Source organism: Notothenia rossii (assembly GCF_949606895.1).
Source record: "Notothenia rossii genome assembly, chromosome: 9".
NCBI classification, from domain to species: domain Eukaryota; kingdom Metazoa; phylum Chordata; class Actinopteri; order Perciformes; family Nototheniidae; genus Notothenia; species Notothenia rossii.
Genome location: NC_136907.1, coordinates 13,792,406 through 13,810,952, shown reverse-complemented (window position 1 = coordinate 13,810,952; position 18,547 = coordinate 13,792,406). Strand labels below are relative to the sequence as shown.

Genomic DNA, 18,547 nt, shown 5'->3' with positions numbered 1-18,547 from the left:
GAGCTGCTCCGCCCCTCGGTCCTGACGGACTCTGAAAGTCCGACATTATACAATCAAACAAATAAATAAACACAAGGATAATTGTTTCTTATTGTTGAGTAAATAACAGTGTGTGGTTTAGAAAATAATAAAAAATTAGAAGAATTAAACAATACAGATTTCAGTTTTCTGAACCCCTACTCTCCCCCTAACAGCATACGGCAACAAAAGTCCGACATCATTCAATTAAAATAAAGAAGTAAACACAATAAGTGTGGCTTGATATTGAGTTAGAAAAAGGTTGATAAACGCTGTGAGAATGAATCTGCGGAGAGCATTTCACCGCGATCCCAACTCGTCTATTACCAACGTTCAGGGAACTATGCAAGTCAATGGGACTCCCTGATAGTTGAAACTCGACGCTAAAGCCCCCCCCCCTTGCGTTGGAAAGTGACGACAGGGACCCTGACATAACGTTAACATAGGCCGAGTTGGGAGTGAGAATGTGTTGGTACTTCAGTCAATTAAGTTAAATGTAATCCCTCTTTTTGAGTTTTACTTGATGAAGTAATATTGCTTTTTGTTGTTTTTACTTGTTTTGTGCAACATTTATCTCAAAGTTCGTAGTAGTACATGTAGGTTTTTTTAATGGCGTGTTCTGACTTTATCTAAGCTTGGACTACTGAAATGTTTTCATAACGCCCCACACACACACAACTCATAGCAGGGCAGAAGGACTGACTCACCCTCTATAAAACACCCCAACTACCGCTGACATGAAGCCAGCCGGAGCCTCTTTCTGCTGCTCCGCAACACACACATCTGCCTCTGTGTGTGCACATTTCTGGGCACTAGCACACACACAGACACGCACAGAATGTACTCTTGTGAAACCTCTCATCAAATAAGTCAGTTTAAACAAACAGCAGACAGAAGTTGAGATGAAGATGAAGTTAACTAAGCAATGGTTAGGCTGCAGCATCACGTGAGTCAGTACATGTGCAGGACAGGTGTGTGTATGTATGTATGTGTGTGTGTGTGTGTGTGTGTGTGTGTGTGTGTGTGTGTGTGTGTGTGTGTGTGTGTGTGTGTGTGTGTGTGTGTGTGTGTGTGTGTGTGTGTGTGTGTGTGTGTGTACGTGGTGGTTTGCAAGCAAAAGCAAATATGTCATGCCGTGCTGCAAGAAACCGTCACTGACTCACCCCCCTATTACACCACCCTCTTCCTCCTTCTTCTCATCCTTCTCTTCAGTGTTCTCACTACTCTCCGTCCCTCTTTCCGCTGTGGTCTCCTCCACTGCCGCCCACAGCTGCTTCTCCGCCTCACACACTGGCTCCTTATTGTCGATGAGACTCTCCTGACCACCAGTCACGGCCTCGGATGGTTTCCCCTCATCTGCTCCCTCCTGTTGTGGTTTCCCCGGCTGGAGGACTTGTTCCTGCCGCAGTTCTGGTTTTGAGGGAAGCAGCGACTCCAGCGCCAAAGCTGTATGCTCAAAGGCTGGTTTGGGGGAAACTTTGGTTGAGGTTTCTGGTTCCACGCTGGGTCCTTCTGGCTCTTTGGGCTGCTCTTTGTTTGGTGGTGCGCCGGGTTCAGCTGGAGTTGGGACAATGTGAGCTGTTTCTGAGTCTTTTGTTGTGATTGGCTGGGGCTCCTGCTTCACAGCTGTGTCCACCTCAGCAGCATCTTGTTTTTGTGAGCTAGGAGAAAAGTAAAAAATCACATTAAAACACAGCCTTCACAGTTTTGGGGCCTATTCTATCATTAAGAAGCCAGACCACCAGCGAAGCAGACACACACACTGATAGTCGTAAAGACAGACAAAGCAGACAGAAAGACAGACGTCCCCTCATCCATTCTTACCCTCTGCACAAAGGTTTTGTACCCTCGTTGACAGAGCATTTTTCAGGTATATCTTTCCCATTTCTCCCTTCTAGCGATTTCCACACAGGAGTCTCTGCATCAGACCGCCTCTGTGGAGCTGGCACCAGGGTCAACACCTCTAATTTGAAAGGTTTATCCTGAAAAGTGGGGCCTTGTGGAGGACATGTGGCAGATATTTTCTTCTCTGGTCCAACAGTTTTTGGCAATGAACCTTCCTTTAACAGAGAGGGTTGCCCCAAACTAGAATAAGGGGAGACAAATAAATATATAGGATGAGATAAAGGGTGGGGGGCATGATGGTATGAAAAAAGAGTTAAGCAGGAATAAGAAAGACATAAGAGGAAAGCCATTTAAGAACAGAAAAAAATTAAAGTAGGGGTGAGCGATACCACACAATTTAATACCAAGTATTCCCACGGCCAGGATTACTGATTTCAATGTTTTTTGTTATTAGAAGAGCAAACAAAAACACTGATTCATTGGGGAAATGCATCATTATTACATTTTAATTGCATGGTGTCTTGGAGATTAGTATTTTCTTTTGTCTATTGTCTATTATATACATGCATGGTAAAATGCAATATATTAATGGTAAATAAGGTCATTTGAATGTATGATGCACACACAACAGCAGCAAAGAACAGATCTAGCAAGTGTTGCAACTCAAAACAAGACTCAGTATTGATGGTATCTATATCATTCTTTGGGGATCAATCTACCCACCCGTACCACATAGATAATCAATAAGGTCTGACAAGAGTAAAGAAAATAATCACAACAAAAAAGCAGAGCAATAATCCAAAACAGAAATGTTAAATGTTTTAGTTAAAGGTGGGGTAGGTAAGTTTGAGAAACCGGCTCGAGATCGCTAGAATTTGAAAATACACGACCGGAGAAAATCTGCCACTTCCTTATAGAGCCCCTCCTCCAACACACACGAACGCGCACATGACCAATGAAGGGCACGAGATAGGTTTGTGCACAGATGGAAGGCTGACAGGCAGGTAGACCATCCAGTTATTTTAGCTGGTCCGGCTAAAATGATTGGTCCTGCTTTCTACAGTACTACGGCTTCCACAGATGATATTTTTGTATGGATTTTTTGTCAAAGCATTTAAGATATTCATTGCTATCGGGATGTTAAAGAGCAACTTGCAGGTTAGAGACACCAGTGAATAAATGTGTAGGAAAATGATGAATACACTAGATTTTCCCAAAAATATACAGAAATATAGACTACAGTGACATCTGGCGTCGTTTTAGTAAGACATTTTCACTTCTTCATAAAAAAGCCTCCGCACGTGACCTCCCGCGTGTGACGTAGCATGGGGGAAACAAGGGGGAGAGCGGCCGGTCTAACATATGAATAAACATGGATCACAATGCTAGTTTTGACACAGAAGAGGTTGAAAATATATATTCGAATGCATATGATTATAATTATGAGCCTGCTAGGCGTCCAAGAGACCAGGAGCAGCCAAGGATTAGAAAAAATAACGGACATCGGAGAGAAATGGAGCTTTGGTGTGAGGAGAACCAGTGGAGAACAGAGCAGCTGTCTTGGTGAGTGACCGGCGTTAGCATTTTAGCTAACGTAAGTCAAATCACAACATTGTAAAGTTAGCAATCATATATCAGGCTATAACTAAAGTAGTATTGATAATATAGTAACGTTACTGGCAGGCAGGCCCGGCTCCAGGATAAAATTACTGAGAGGGCTGTTAAAAAATCCGAGGGGGCGATTTTTTTTTCGCAACGACGAAAAATACTGGCAATGTAATGAATTGACACACCAAGCTTTTTTCCTTCTCACTGCTCTACAATCTCTTTGCTTCTTTATTTTTATTCTGGATTTACCCCTCTTGTTCTGTTATTTTCCTCTAATCTTTAATCATAGATAGTAGATAGTTGATAGATAGATAGATGGCTGCACTTTGGTTAACAGACTAACATTGATTTCCTCAATTTATAAATGGACAGGCTCTGTAATTATACCATAACCTGTTCTCCTCTATCCCTTAACTCATCTTCCTATACAGATGTACTTACTTACTATCTACTCTAGTCATGCGCAAGTCTGTATCAGCCTTATCTCGCGTTACCTAATGCAAATCCACACTACGGTGCTGACGGGAGATACGGCTGATACTTGACGATCTGGCGGAGAACGGTTGTGGAGCCTCCGTTGATATGCCGTTGTAAATGGCTTGATGGAAAGCAGGTGTGTAGTCGGGGAGGGTGCACAGCTGATTGCAGCAGGTGAGTGGAGGTTGAGCCGGGAGCCAGGAGTGACAGCCACCACGCCCACACAAACAACACAGACAGGGGAAAACAAACAAACACAAAGGAAACGGCTGGAGCAGTACAGCCACCACAGCGTTACCTAATGCAACTCCACACTACGTCTTACGGCGCCGTGTACCGGAGGGGAGAGAGAGCAGCGAAGGGGGGAGAGAGAGAGCAGCGAAGGGGGGGAGAGAGATGTAATACGGTTTCTTGATAAAGCTGTGGAGACGGAGTATGTGCTGCAGGGAGGTGGATGCACAACGCACCCAGGAACGAACGCTAGCTCCGGTCCTTTTCCCGTGAGGGAAACTGTGGACTCGATGCCCTGACAGGCTTGAGTTTGTGCAACCTGCACAAACACAAGCTCACCATGATTACAAATGGTGAAAAGCAATGTAAAATTACCGAAAAAATACCAGCTCACTAAATCATAACCGCTCAAACCAACTACAAATTACTACCGCGGATTGGGCAGAGAAAGAGTCCGAGAAAGTTAACTCCCCCATGTGACGTAATATGATGCGTTTGACGTTAAACAAAAGCAGTTTTTAGTAGCAGAGCTCAAAACGGCTCCTTTTCCTCTGAATTCCTGCCCTTATGTCTTGTAAAACATATCAAATCCTGCATTAACATTTTTAATTGTAATTTTCAGGCAAGGTTAAGCATAAATGTAGTAAAAAAAAAAACCTGCAAATTGCTCTTTAAGAGCATTCCATGCAATATAACAAAAAGTGTATCTCGAGCCGGTTTCCCAAACTTACATACCTTTAACCAGTAGTAAAACAAATTTAATTTAAAGTAATTTTTCAAGGAAAACACAGATTTTATTTGAATATTTAGAAAGAAAATGACAGCCATTTAAAGTATAAAAAAATCAACACCGACAGTGAAAATGTAACTTTTTCAGTGGTGCAACTCACCGCTCATTGGAGGCGGAGCTTGATTTATTGACAGATTGAAGGGTCATGCCTCCGTCTTGTGATTGGAGGAGAGTTTGATATGACCGTTGCTCGGATGTACAGCTGGTTGTGTCCGGAGGAGGGAGCAGAGGAGCAGGAAGTGGAGTCTGTGGTCCATCTTTAGGAGCCACTGTGGGCAGGTGTGTGAGACTGGGAGGAAGGAGGTCAGTGTTTAGCTGAGGAAGTGGCAGAGAAGGAGTCTTCATCTTCTGCTTGTCCTCATCTGACTTGTTGGCCTCCTTTCTCCTTTTGTCTTCCTCCTCTTTCTTCCTCCTCATCTCCATCTCTTCCTTCTTCTGTTCCACTTCTTTATTTTTCCTGTCTTCTTCCTCCTTTATTCTCATTTTCTCTTTCTCCTCTCTAAGTCTCTTCTCCTCCTCTTCCCTCTTTTTCTTCATCTCAGCCTCCTTTTCCTTCGGCTCCTTCAAGAGTCTCTCTCTCCTCCTCTCCTCCTCTTCTTCACGTCTTTTCTCCTCTGCTTTTTTCCTCCTCTCCCTCCTTTCCTTCTCTTTCTTGACGAGTCTCTCATTCTCTTTCATCTCTCTCACACTTTCCTCCTCCCCCTCATCCTCCCTCTTCTTCCTCACCCCTTCTGCCTCCCTTTTCTTCCTCTCTTCCTCTTTCTTCTCCTCCTCCTCCCTCTTCTTCCTCACCCCTTCTGCCTCCCTTTTCTTCCTCTCTTCCTCTTTCCTCTCCTCCTCCTGTACATGTTGTTTCTGTTCTTCCTCCTTCTTCTTCCTCTCCTCTTCCTCTTTGATGTTCTGCTGCTCCCTCTCTTGTCTCTCCTCCATCTTCCTCTTCTCTTCCTCTTTCCTCTCCTCCTCCTCCCTCTTCTTCCTCACCCCTTCTGCCTCCCTTTTCTTCCTCTCTTCCTCTTTCCTCTCCTCCCCCTCCCTTTTCTTCTCCTCTTCCTCTTTGATGTTCTGCTGCTCCCTCTCTTGTCTCTCCTCCATCTTCTTCTTCTCTTCCTCCCCCAGGAGCCTATGTCTCTCTTCCTCGCTCCCCTTTCTTTTCTCCTCAAACACTCTCCTCTCCGCCAGAAGTTTCTCCTCCTCCTCTTTCATTTTCCTTAAGAACCTCTCCTTCTCCAGCCTCCTCTCTTCCTCCCTCCTTCCTCTCTCCTTTTCCCCCTCCACCTCCAGAAGTCTCCTCTGCTGCTCTCGTTTCTTCCTCTCCTCTTCATCCCGCGTCCTCTTGTCCTCCCTCTGCTTCTCTTGTTTATCTCTCCTCTCAACAAGGAGTCTCTCCTCCTCGCATCTTTTTCTGTCCTTCTCCTTCTTGAGCTCCTCTTCCTCCTGTAAGAGCCTCTTCTTCTCCTCCTCTAACAGTCTCTTTTTCTGATCTTCATGCTTTCTCCCCTTTTCCTGCTTCTGGAGCATCACTTTGTGTTCTCCATCTTTCCTCTTCTGTTCCTCCTCTTGTTCTCTCTCCCTCTTCTGCTCTGCCTCCATCTTCACCTCCTTGTCGGTCGCTGCTCCCTCTAACTTCTCCTTTTCTCCAACGGCCTTTTCACTGGTATTCTGTTCAAGACTGCAGAACAGATAAACAATATACCTTAAACCTGTGTGTGTGTGTGTGTGTGTGTGTGTGTGTGTGTGTGTGTGTGTGTGTGTGTGTGTGTGTGTGTGTGTGTGTGTGTGTGTGTGTGTGTGTGTGTGTGTGTGTGTGTGTGTGTGTGTGTGTGTGTGTGTGTGTTAGGGCTGTCCCGAATACCATTTTTCGGGCTCCGGATATTCGGTAGTAATCAAATATTCGTTTTCGTTTCATTCTTTTTGTTATTCTACAGTATTGTTGTTTTATAGTTATTTGTTAATGTATATAACCCAATTTGTGTTCTTTGAAATTGAAAAGGAGAGTGTTTGTTACTTTCGTTGCAGTTGTATATGTTTCAATATAAATGTAATTTGGCTTGGCTTTCTATTTTGTATGGACATGCTTTTATTTTGAAGGACAGTTAGCGCAGTTGATAGGAAGTTGTTGTTGTTATGGAGATTGATGAAAAAAAAGTAATATCTACATATAAAGACGGAGAAAGTAAACGATAACTTTTATGGTTAAGTGTTAGCACCCCCCGAAGAGGCACAAGCTCTTACGTTGATATTGGAGATTTCAATAAATAAAATAAAAAAACGAAGAATAAAAAAAAACAAATATCCGAATAACAAAATTGAAACTCGAATAGTACTCCAACGAACGAATATTCGGATATTTGGGTACAGCCCTAGTGTGTGTGTGTGTGTGTGTGTGTGTGTGTGTGTGTGTGTGTGTGTGTGTGTGTGTGTGTGTGTGTGTGTGTGTGTGTGTGTGTGTGTGTGTGTGTGTGTGTGTGTGTGTGTGTGTGTGTGTGTGTGTGTGTGTGTGTGTGTGTGTGTGTTTATTATCTGCATCACCAGTTCACATTTTGCAACCTTCTTATTTGATTTTTATCTGCAGATATAAATACTCACCCTGGAGGACACCTTTTAATAGTATCCCGCTTCGAGTCATCCTCTTCCAGAAACAACCCCCCTGATTCATGCGTCTGGTTGAATGACTCAAAGGTGATGTCATCAAAGTCAGGCTCAGGCTCAGGCTTTGCCAGTGGCGGCTTTTCGGCCTTAAAGGCACTTCTAATCACACTTGTTTCATTGGTTGACCTTTTCAAATCAATTTCCCCCTGAGCGCTCGAGTGTTTAGGAGTGATAAACGCCGCCACAACATTGGTGGAGGTCTGCAGAGGGGTGGAGCTCTCACAGCAGGAGAAGGGCCACGGAGGGGGCGGGGCTACTATCAGCTCTGAGTGGGCAGGACTGGGGGCAGAAAGGTTGGAGGTCAGCCGTGAGAGATGAGCGGTTGAGATTTCACGATGCCGAGCGTGCAGGGAGTGATTGGAGTGATTGGGGGGGGGAGATAGCCCAGCAGGCCACAGAGCAGACCCTAAAGTTATTCCAAGGTCAATGCAACTGGAGGGTACAACACACTTTGCAGCTGTTAGCCCACTGTTAGCATCAAAAAAGCACAAACACCAAGCACAGAGCAACCACAAAACCTTGAGCAATAGTGTCAGTGAAATCTTGATTAACAAACACAGTACATTTTTTGTTAACCACAAGATTGTCAGCAAGCTGAAGCAGTTTTGTCTCAGTCAAAATAAATAGCGTGGTTTCATTTGGATTATAATGAGTTTCAATAACATTGAAACTGAGAGTTAGACAAGGAGATCAATATGCTCAGGCCTGTCGGTTTATTAGAAAGCTACCACCAGCAGTCAGTTAGCTAAGCAAAGAACATATAACGTTGCTTGTTTATGTGCAAGACTATTTCTGGGCCGGTCTTAGTTACTTCATGGACTTTCTGAAGTGTATTGTACACATTAACCAAAGCAGATTAGGTGCTGTTTTTTTGGGACAGAGCAGGGTTAGCTATTTTCCCTGTTTCCATTGTTTATGCTACGCTAAGCTAACTGTCTCCTGGTTGAAGCTTTATATTTAACAGACAGACCTAAGACCGGTACCAATGATTTAAACCTTTGCCAAAAAGCTAATGAGCGTATTTCCCCAATTGCTGGTCTATTTTTGAAGCAAGTGTATAGATGAACTCTCTATGCTTGCTTTTATGAGTATCTGTGTCCATGTTTCTCCCAAACTCTGCTATCTGCCACCAGTTTTCAAGACGCCTCTTCTTTAGCTCTGTGGTCTGCTGGCACATTTTGACTTCACACAGCATTTCGGAGCCAAACAAACCTCTAAAGGATCCAAACCAAGCAACCTAAATGTAAACACTCATGTAATACATCCCATGACCTCACCTGATCCTTGCTGGTTCAGCTTTGTTTTCTGGGATGGCTGCCTTTGAATCCTGGGCTGGTCTGATTAGCTGGTTGGATACTCTGAAGTTGGCCTCTGTCCGTTTCTTTTGATTAGAACACTCGTCTTGGCTCAAAGTTGTTTCCTCGCCTACTTGAGTGAGGGGAAACAGTGAGCCTAGAAAAAGGACAGATAATGAAAGAAGTTATAAACAAAGGAAATAAAGGGGAAAAAAGCAAAAGCAAGAATTGATGAAACATATTCCTCTTTGAGGGATCGCTGCAAAAAAGAAGAGTTTAGTTATTTAGCTTAAAAATGCTTACAAATTAGACATCTTCATTATATCAATTAGCACAACTCAATTGGCTCAAATAAACTGAGTTAGGATTGTTTTCATTCGATTGCTTATGGTCCCATGGCCAGTGCCCTTGCAACACTGAGTTTGGACCCGCCTGTGTCCCCCCCTCCAAAAGACAAAAAGTATGATAATACCATTTCTGATAGTGTTGCAGAAAAAGACTGTATTGTCACTTGTTTTTTTATAATATAATGAAAAAAAACTGTAACTTAGTCATTGATTAAATGTAATACTAATAAAGGTATTTTATTAGGTCTGTTTTTTTATGGTGCTATGAATTTATACTGAATTAACAGTAGTGGTGGTGGTCTAACGGGTAGTGGTGGTCTAATGGATGGTGAGGCGGGCTGAAGATCGGAAGGTTGTGAGTTCAAATCCCATCTGGAACACCACCACTAGTGCGCCCTTGAGCAAGGCACTTAGCCCTTAATTACTCCAGGGAGAATGTCCCTGTAATTGGTAATTGTATGTCGCTTTGGATAAAAAGCGTCAGCTAAATGAAATGTAATGTAACATTTCTGAAATCTTCACCATGGTCTTTGTGTCTTTTTGTCAGGCATTAAATGTACAGAGCGCCACTGCTTGTACCTGACTGACAGGAGCTGATGGGAGCGGGAGGAGCAGAGGGAGAAACAGCGAGCTGAGTGTGAGGAGAGGAGAATAAAACAGAGGTGGAAAGAGAAGAGGAGCGAGGGAGGGAGGCAGTGAGGGATGGAGCCTCGGGGTCACACAGGGCATCGAGGTCGGGACTACACAGCAGAGGGACAGTGCTGATGTCACTTCCTGATGCCAACCACGACCCCTGAGCACCTGAGGAGATCAGAGAGGAAGGACAGGGAAGAGGAGGTGGAGAGGGAGATAGGGGAGGTAAGGTGAGGTAGGTTCATATAGGAACAAGAGAAATGATGGTGGATAAAGACAGAGGAGAAGAAGAGTGTATTTCTGACATTGGTTACCTCTCGGGGACTCTGAGATAGAGGGGTGAGATTTAGGGGGATGAGGAGTTGATTCATGAGGAGGGGCATCAGCAGAAAAAGGAGAGGGAGAGGAGGGGCGATCGATTGACTTGACGAGCTGAGGTCTGAAAATGTGAGCATGGCCTAGAGAGGACAGACAATGATGTTAGAAGTAAAACAGAGAAATTAAGAAAACTATTTAAAAAAGATAATTAGTAATGGACTAGCATCTCTTTTCACAGCAGAGACAGACCAGAAAGTGAAGTAAGTTCCTCTTTGGTTTGAACCTCTTGGGGGCGCCGTTGGTGTGAAACAGGAACTATGGAGAGGACAGGAGGGTAGAAAGAGAAGTGATGAGCAAAAGAGGAATGAAAAGAAAAAGGAATAAGCAAAGAGTGAAAGGGAAACAGCTTGGCTAATTATTTATCATGCATTGTACTCATTGTTCTACACTAGAGAACTGATCTAAATATCTCTGTTTGCTGCAGTCTCATCAGTGATTAGCAGTTTCAAAGTCATCAAAATGCTATTAATGTACAATTAAGAAGGCTGAATTAAATATCAAATGTTCTTAATGTTCCATACTTGCAAAAGGTTTTTTTATTCACTTTAATCTCTAGGAAGTAAAATGCTTAGGCAACTTTGTAAGGGCCTGTTGAACTCAATATATATCGGAAACCTTTTGTTATGTTATACAATTTACTGTAAATATATCATGTAATTTTTCTATATTTTTAATAGATATTTTTTATATTTTCAATAGATTTATTAGAGAGTCTAAGATATATATTCTTAAAATGTACAACATTTAAGAGTAGCCAGGCCAGTGTTCTTTTGAAAGAAGTTTAGGAATAATGTTGTGTGTTGATAGTATGAGATGTCTGAAAGTGTGGACTGAAACAGAACTGTCAAACTTTTAGATATAGATACGACTCACTTCCTTGGTGGTTGGATTTCAATAAATAAACCTCCAGTAAATATGTTTCCTGCGTCCTGTTGTGTTGTGTTCACTGGTGGCTTTTTGCCCAGAAAATACAATTGAATAGGTCAGATGTTTAAATCTAAAATTCTGTAAATTGATCTTCCTCACTATATTGTACATAAACATTATACTACACACTGTATTGATCTTTCTCAAATAACATGGGCATGACTCTCAATCATGTGGAACACAAGGTCAAAAAATAAATCAGTTTTGTGGAAAAGCCAAAGTTCTGATACCTTTTCCTGAGCCTGACTGGAAGATTCTGGGCAGAGAGGGAGGCTGAGAGAGGCTCCGGGTGAGAGTAGGGCGAGAGGATGGAGGTTCAGATGTCAGGGTGGGATTTGATGGAGAGGAGGAACTATGGGGGAGTAGCTGGGATGCAGTAGAGGTGGTATTATGGGTGAGAGTAGTGGATACAGTGAGGGAAGACCTATGAGGAGCTGTGGAGGTTGATGTTACGGTCATTTTGGGTGATGATAGAACAGGGGAGTGAAGTTTGGGAGTTAATGATGTGGTATCTGTTTCGGAAGCACCTGGTGGCTTAAAAGGCACATTGGAGGGGGTATTAATGGGAACAGAGGGCAAAGAAGGCTCCACTGTGGCAGCGGGTGAAGTAGGAAGAGATTCAGAGCTTTTAGGTGCAGGGTGAATAGAAGAGGAAAGGTTTTGAGAAGACAACGTAATTATAGGTGCTTTGGAGGCTTTGGGGGACGGAGGTTTGGCAGGAGCAACATCCTGTAGAGGCAAGACAGGGGAGGCACTCTGGGTGGAGGGCGGAGCCACTGTGGGCTGGGAGCTTGGAGGAATAGGGAGTGGGATAGAAGAAGAAGCCTCAGAGAGGAGAGGGGTGGAGGATGTTTTATGCTTGGATCTGGGTGAGGGCTGAGGGGAGGGACCAGGGGATGGTTGGATCTCTGAGGTGAGGGAGTGACGGCTGCGGCGGGGCGAGGGGCGAGGAGCGATAGGGAGAGGAGGGCGGCAGAGGACCGCAGAGGAAGGGCCTCCATCACGCCCACAGGCTGGAGGGGTAGATGGAGGATGGAGGAGGATCAGTGAGAGAAGATTTTTGATGAAAGAGATGAAAAAGACAGAAGGAAATGGTCATGAATAAAGAATGAGAATGAAATTAATGTTTTTCTGATCTTTACATATTGGGAGATATGAAAGAGAATGAGGGCCACATGTGAAATAAATGTGGTATGTGACCAGAGTTCTGATTTTTGAAAAATGTCAGAAATTTGAGAAAAAAATCCTAAATCTCAGAATTTTCATAGTTTTAGTTTTTCCTCAGAATTCTGACTTTTTTCTCAACAAGAAAAAAATCACTTTTGGTATGGCCCTAAAACTCTTCCGTAGTGAGTTGGATTCTGTAATACATTGCAGTTGTTAATGTGTGCACATCAGTGGTGCAAAGTACACTCAGCACATGTGCCTTAGTGCTGTGGTTTAGTAGAGTTTGGAGGCACTTTTCTTGCGAATTTACATATTCTCCTTTTATTAAACGTACAGTGCATGTATCAATAACATCTGAAAAAGGCTGTCATACATTCTAAAAAAAGAAACGTCCAGGACAAGTGATCAGTTGTCAGAGTTATGGTTATTTGTGGTTCGGTTAAACTTGTTAGAGAAATGTATCTGTGAATACAATAACCTCTATGTGTCATGAAGCTTTTCATGCCTCCAAACAAACTTCCAACAGATTGGTGGCATTAGTGTACCATCACATGATTCTCAAAAATGTCTGGATGAGAAATATGTGGTATGCAGAACAAATAGCATGAATGTGTGAAATATGGTTATATAAACTGAGCCTCCCAATAACAGACAGGGAGGCAGAGTTCCTGTTCCCACCTCCGCCTCTCAGGAAAGAGAAACAAACAGCAGGCGTCATTGAAAGAAAGGGAAAGAGGAAGAGGAAGCTACCTGAGGCTGGAAGAGAGAGTCCAACAGAGTCTCGTTTGCCAGGTGGAGGAGGAGCAGGGCGATTTGGGCGAATGAGAGTGTGTGGGACGACTGCCCAGCCAGAAAAGAGTAGAACAGAAGAAGTGTTTGCAGGAAAAAGAGGGTAGAGAAGGAAAGTAGTCAGGAGAAATACTTCACAGTGAAGATCACAGAGAGACGTTGTGAGTTCACTGGTTTTATTTTTGAAAGAAAGTTGGATGTAATTAGTCAGAACTGAGGCAATCCTAGCAGATGAATAGGCCTTTAGGCTTGGTTAAACAGCCAAAAACTGCAGCATAAGACATTCTACATTTTAATTTAAAAAGGCCAAATATTAACAAAAACACATACAAATACGAACAGATACTAATTATCTAGTTGGAAGCATTGCTTGTGTAAGTCAGCCTACCTGTAGCAGTGATAGACTTCTTGTCCTCGTCTTCATCGCTCTCGTTGAAGTCGTCCATGTTGCCGATATCTGCAGGTTTCACACTCATCAGGCTGGCCAGACTCTGCATGTCTTCATCACTGAGACACAAGAACAGGAGAGGAAATATTACTGGGCTGCAACTAATGATTATATATGATAGAGGATTAATGTATTTGTTCTTTGTCTACAAAATGTCAGAAAACGATGAAAAAGGTTGATCAACTTTTCTACAAGCCAAATGTCTTTTTATATTTCTGTTCTTGTATTTATTTTATTGTTTTACAAAAGATATTCCGTTTCCTGACAAGGATTAAAGAAAACGAAATATAAGAAACGAGAATAATAGTTTCTGACAATTTGAACTATTTTTCTTTAAAGAAAATGATATAACAAAACCAATTAAGCAATTATCATAAAAGCTGTCAATTATTTTAATAGAGGAAACATATTGATAAATCTTTGCAGCTTTAGAACATAACTACACCATCATTACTTATTGATACGTTTATGACTTTATATATATCTCCACAAACAGAAAAAGTCATTACAAATAATATGGTAGGTATATAAAATGTGACTATATGTATGAATCAACAATGAGATTCCTATCATATGGAAATCTGCATATGTTCTTCCTTTACTGAAAGGAAGGGATCCCTCATCTGTTAATAATTATAGGCCAATTTCAAAATTATGTGTTGTAGCGAAGGTCCTTGAAAAGCTTCTCAGTGAACAACTTAAATTATTCTTGGACACAAATGATATTTTGTCAGAGCACCAATCCGGTTTTAGAAAACAACACAGCACAACAACTGCTGCTATTAAAGTGGTGAACAACATAATTGAGGTATTGGACTGTAAAAAGTATTGTGCAGCTCTATTTATTGATTTGTCAAAGGCGTTTGACACAGTTGATCATATCATCCTGGCGGAAAGACTTCACAGTATCGGCTTATCTAGGCATACTGTAGGTTGGTTTTTAGATTGTTTATCAGCGAGAACCCAATGCGTCCAATTTTCTGGGTCCTCTTCTTCCTTCCTCCCGATAGCAAAGGGTGTGCCACAAGGTTCCATATTAGGACCGATTCTTTTTACCATATATGTAAATAATCTATGTAATAATTTAGCAAATGCTTCTTACCATTTTTATGCAGATGATACTGTTATTTATTGTTCCTCCGCTTCTATAGAGCAAAGTCTAGATTTCCTCCAGTCTGCCTTTGATGTCATACAAACCCATTTATATCAACTAAAGTTGGTATTAAATGCTGAAAAATCCAAAGCGATGATATTTTCGAATGGCAAAAAGTTACCATCTATTCTACCCAAGATTTGTACTGCACACGGGACTGACATTGAGAGGGTAACTACTTACAAATATCTGGGATTTCGTATCGAACAGAACTTGTCTTTCAAGTTACACACGGAAAATGTTGTTTCAAAGCTAAAAATAAAATTGAGGTTTCTTTTACAGAAATAAATCCTGTTTCTCTTTTCAGACAAGGAAACATTTGATATGTGTAACGTTTTTACCTGTATTAGATTATGGTGACCTGCTATACATGAATGCCTCTGACCAGTGCCTAAAGAGCTTGGATACTGTGTACCATTGTGCCTTACGATTTATCACTGGATGTGGATATCGAGTACACCATTGCACTTGCTGCTGCTAAATGGCCATCTTTATCTTCTCGCAGACTTTCCCATTGGTTGGGTTTTATTTATAAATCTCTGCTTGGGTTGGTTCCCTCCTACATTTGCACATATATGTGTCAAAGAGAAAGTCTATATGGCCTGCGCTCCCAAGATTTTATTCAGATGCTGGTTCCTACAGTGAGAACAAAACTGGGTAAAACAGCTTTTAGATATGCTGCTCCCACAGCTTGGAACAATGTACAGAAGGAGCTGAAACTCTCAGATTGAATCACTATGGGGGAATTCAGGTCCATCTTAAAGGACAGAGAACACGACACCATTGGTAGATGTGAGTGCTCGTATATCCTAAAATCGTTTTAAATTTTGCTAGATTTGAATGATTTTTAATAGTTTGTTTTACTTTGCATATTGACTGGCTAATGTGCCATTTTATTTGTGTTTTACGGCTGTATTTGTCTGCCTGTCATGTCTGTGTTTTATCTGTTGTAACTTCGTACATGCTGCCCTTCTTGGCCAGGTCACTCTTGGAAAAGAGATTTTAATCTCAATGAGTCTTTTACCTGGTTAAACAAAAAAAAAAAAAAAAATATCACCTTTGGACTTTAACTGCCCACAACACCTATACACAAATACAGAAGAAACTCTTGTATTTAAGTATTCTCTCTTTACTTTCAAGTATTTAATGTTGAAGCACTACTGTCTAAGTAATGTCATAATCATCATAAACACATGTTGTTGTGCCTTTAAATACTACTGCTAACGTAAGTGGTGGGAGAGGATACAACTACTACTCACGTAGCTTTCCCCTCTCGAACAAAGACACATGACAGCGACAGCTTGAGCGTGGCGTCCACCACTTTGACCGACAGCGGCTTCAGCTTCAGTGTCAGGTCGGTCTGGGTCGGCGTCGGACTGGCAAACCGCTTCAGGTTGATGTCTGCTGAGGCCAGAACCTTACGATGTCCCTTGCTCTCCTTTACATGGCCAATAAAAACAACCGTAGTACTTTTAGTTACATCTGACTATATCTGAGTATTTTGAAGACTTACAGTACAAGCAAAAGCTGAGTGGTCAAAGATACTTACACCCGGTATATAACAAAGAAAAAAAAGATACTTACACCCTCAATGACAAAGGTCCACTCTTTGTCCTCAAACTCATCAGCATTGACCTCCTGTAGAGACGAAAAAATAAATATAAATTTGGAGTCAAACACCCTCTCCACCCATTATACATGCATATACTGTGCATCCACCTAACTATATATACATATACTACATATTCATTTCCTTGTAAATGTTGACATCTACTAACTGCATGACTTTAATCATCTATCTATCTATCTATCTATCTATAAATTGTCTTTTAATTTCTAGTTTCCAGTAACATATTGTGTGGGGAGGCATCTGCACTACTTATATTTCCTGTATTAATTCTGCAGTTTGTGTCTTGTACCTTGAAGAGAGTAACAGAGATGTCAACGTTCTCTGGGACGGGCCACACCACCATGCCTCTGTAGGGGTTCTTGATTCCAGGCTGCCAACTGTGGAGCTGTGATACAAACAAAACATTGGTGAGACTGCCAGTCGAAGAAGTACTCAGACCTTGTATTGAAGTCAATGTTGTAGTAACACAGTAACTAACTAGTTAAAGTCCTTCGTGGATAATGTAACTTGAGAAAAAGTACATCAATTGGCATCAAAATATAATATACTATACACAATTTAAAAGTAAAACTAATGATTTTACAGAACAACTTCTAACTAATGCATTCATGTTTACATGTTTACAATTGGACTCATTCCAAACATTTTATAATGCCAGGTTGTTCAAATGCACGTTGCTTTTATTTTTGTTTTACTGTAATAATCAGAGAATTACATTATGAGTAACTAAAACTTGGATGCAGTGGAATACAAAGTACACACGTTCACTCTGAATACAGTATGGTAGAAGTATTAAGTAGTGGAAATGGAAATATTTAAGGAAAGAACAAGTACCTTAAAATTCTTACGTAATAACAGTATTTGAGTGAATTTCCTAAATGGCTTTTCAACACTGCAGACTGTGTGTGTGTGTGTGTGTGTGTGTGTGTGTGTGTGTGTGTGTGTGTGTGTGTGTGTGTGTGTGTGTGTGTGTGTGTGTGTGTGTGTGTGTGTGTGTGTGTGTGTGTGTGTGTGTGTGTGTGTGTGTGTGTGTGTGTGTGTGTGTGTGTGTGTGTGTGTGTGTGTGTGTGTGTGTGTGTGTGTGTGTGTGTGTGTGTGTGTGTGGTTCACTGGTTTTACCTTGGAGCACATGCGTCTGTTCCTCCTGGTCCACACCACCCTTAGCTTGTCTGGTTGCCTATAGAAATACAAAAAACATAAAGAAGAACACGGAAATTACGTCTTGCCACACATCCATATTTTTATATAATAAATGTTATTATGATCAGACTTCAATCGACACGAGGCACTGATCCCAATGAGTGTGTGTTTTTGTTAGTAAAGTTGTATGCAGACGTCTGTGATCTCATCTGTGAATGTGTGTCACCATATGTGTGTATTATCTGTACTTAGGAAACACACTGTATAACGTGTGTTTGTGTACCTACTATGCGCACCTGTCTCTTTGTATATGTGTGTTGGCAACATGTTTATAAGTGTTTCCATTGTATTTGCTCAGGCCCCTGCGGCACAGGAAGTGAAACTTGAGTCACATGATTGAATCCGTGGATGTGAGGCGGTACACACAGGAAGAGGATCCCCTTTAAAGAGCACACACACCCACAGACACCACCTCCAAGTAATATACGAGAACATAATGATAACTTATAGTATTGCTAAGTCTAAATTATCTTTACTACTATTTCAACACCTACTAATGTTCTTTATAGATGCTAAAAATTGCTTCAAGTGTCCGTGTATCAGTTCTGAAGTACATTTCAGAGGGGATGTGTGTGTGTGTGTGTGTGTGTGTGTGTGTGTGTGTGTGTGTGTGTGTGTGTGTGTGTGTGTGTGTGTGTGTGTGTGTGTGTGTGTGTGTGTGTGTGTGTGTGTGTGTGTGTGTGTGTGTGTTTATGTGTGTTACCGGGTCAGGAAGAGCATCAGAAATAATGTTACAGGCACAGGGTGAGGGTAACGGAGGGGAGAGAAGGACAAAGGAACGAAGTATAACCCGAAACACAAAGACACAAAAACATTTAGCGTACCAATGAGCTCAGTAACAATGGTGTTTACACGGGCAAACATTAGGGGTGTAACACAGTTTAGTCGCATGTAATTACTGTAATTACGGTTGGTGTTTTGTCATCAGCAGACAATGGTTATATTCCACTGCTGACAAGATG

The 18,547-nt window shown here is 41.9% G+C and overlaps 1 protein-coding gene across 19 annotated transcripts in view; it reads right to left on the bottom strand.

The window, feature by feature from the left end:
* ehbp1l1b (EH domain binding protein 1-like 1b) overlaps positions 1 to 18,547 on the bottom strand; it is a 38,267-nt gene that overhangs the window by 16,210 nt on the left and 3,510 nt on the right. For 12 of the 19 annotated variants that reach the window (XM_079649322.1, XM_079649326.1, XM_079649311.1 and 9 more), the window contains exons 2-17: positions 17,505 to 17,562; positions 16,675 to 16,770; positions 16,340 to 16,393; positions 16,015 to 16,193; positions 13,543 to 13,661; positions 13,116 to 13,205; positions 11,429 to 12,211; positions 10,461 to 10,526; positions 10,208 to 10,351; positions 9,840 to 10,061; positions 8,896 to 9,070; positions 7,556 to 7,897; positions 5,070 to 6,638; positions 1,843 to 2,103; positions 1,182 to 1,679; positions 726 to 830 (exon numbers count right to left, since the gene is read on the bottom strand). In XM_079649322.1, coding sequence (XP_079505448.1) covers positions 726 to 830; positions 1,182 to 1,679; positions 1,843 to 2,103; positions 5,070 to 6,638; positions 7,556 to 7,897; positions 8,896 to 9,070; positions 9,840 to 10,061; positions 10,208 to 10,351; positions 10,461 to 10,526; positions 11,429 to 12,211; positions 13,116 to 13,205; positions 13,543 to 13,661; positions 16,015 to 16,193; positions 16,340 to 16,393; positions 16,675 to 16,770; positions 17,505 to 17,562 — 4,761 coding nt within the window. The remainder of the gene's footprint in view (positions 1 to 725; positions 831 to 1,181; positions 1,680 to 1,842; positions 2,104 to 5,069; positions 6,639 to 7,555; positions 7,898 to 8,895; positions 9,071 to 9,839; positions 10,062 to 10,207; positions 10,352 to 10,460; positions 10,527 to 11,428; positions 12,212 to 13,115; positions 13,206 to 13,542; positions 13,662 to 16,014; positions 16,194 to 16,339; positions 16,394 to 16,674; positions 16,771 to 17,504; positions 17,563 to 18,547) is intronic. The other 7 variants (XM_079649312.1, XM_079649327.1, XM_079649325.1 and 4 more) reach the window with 7 other exon arrangements.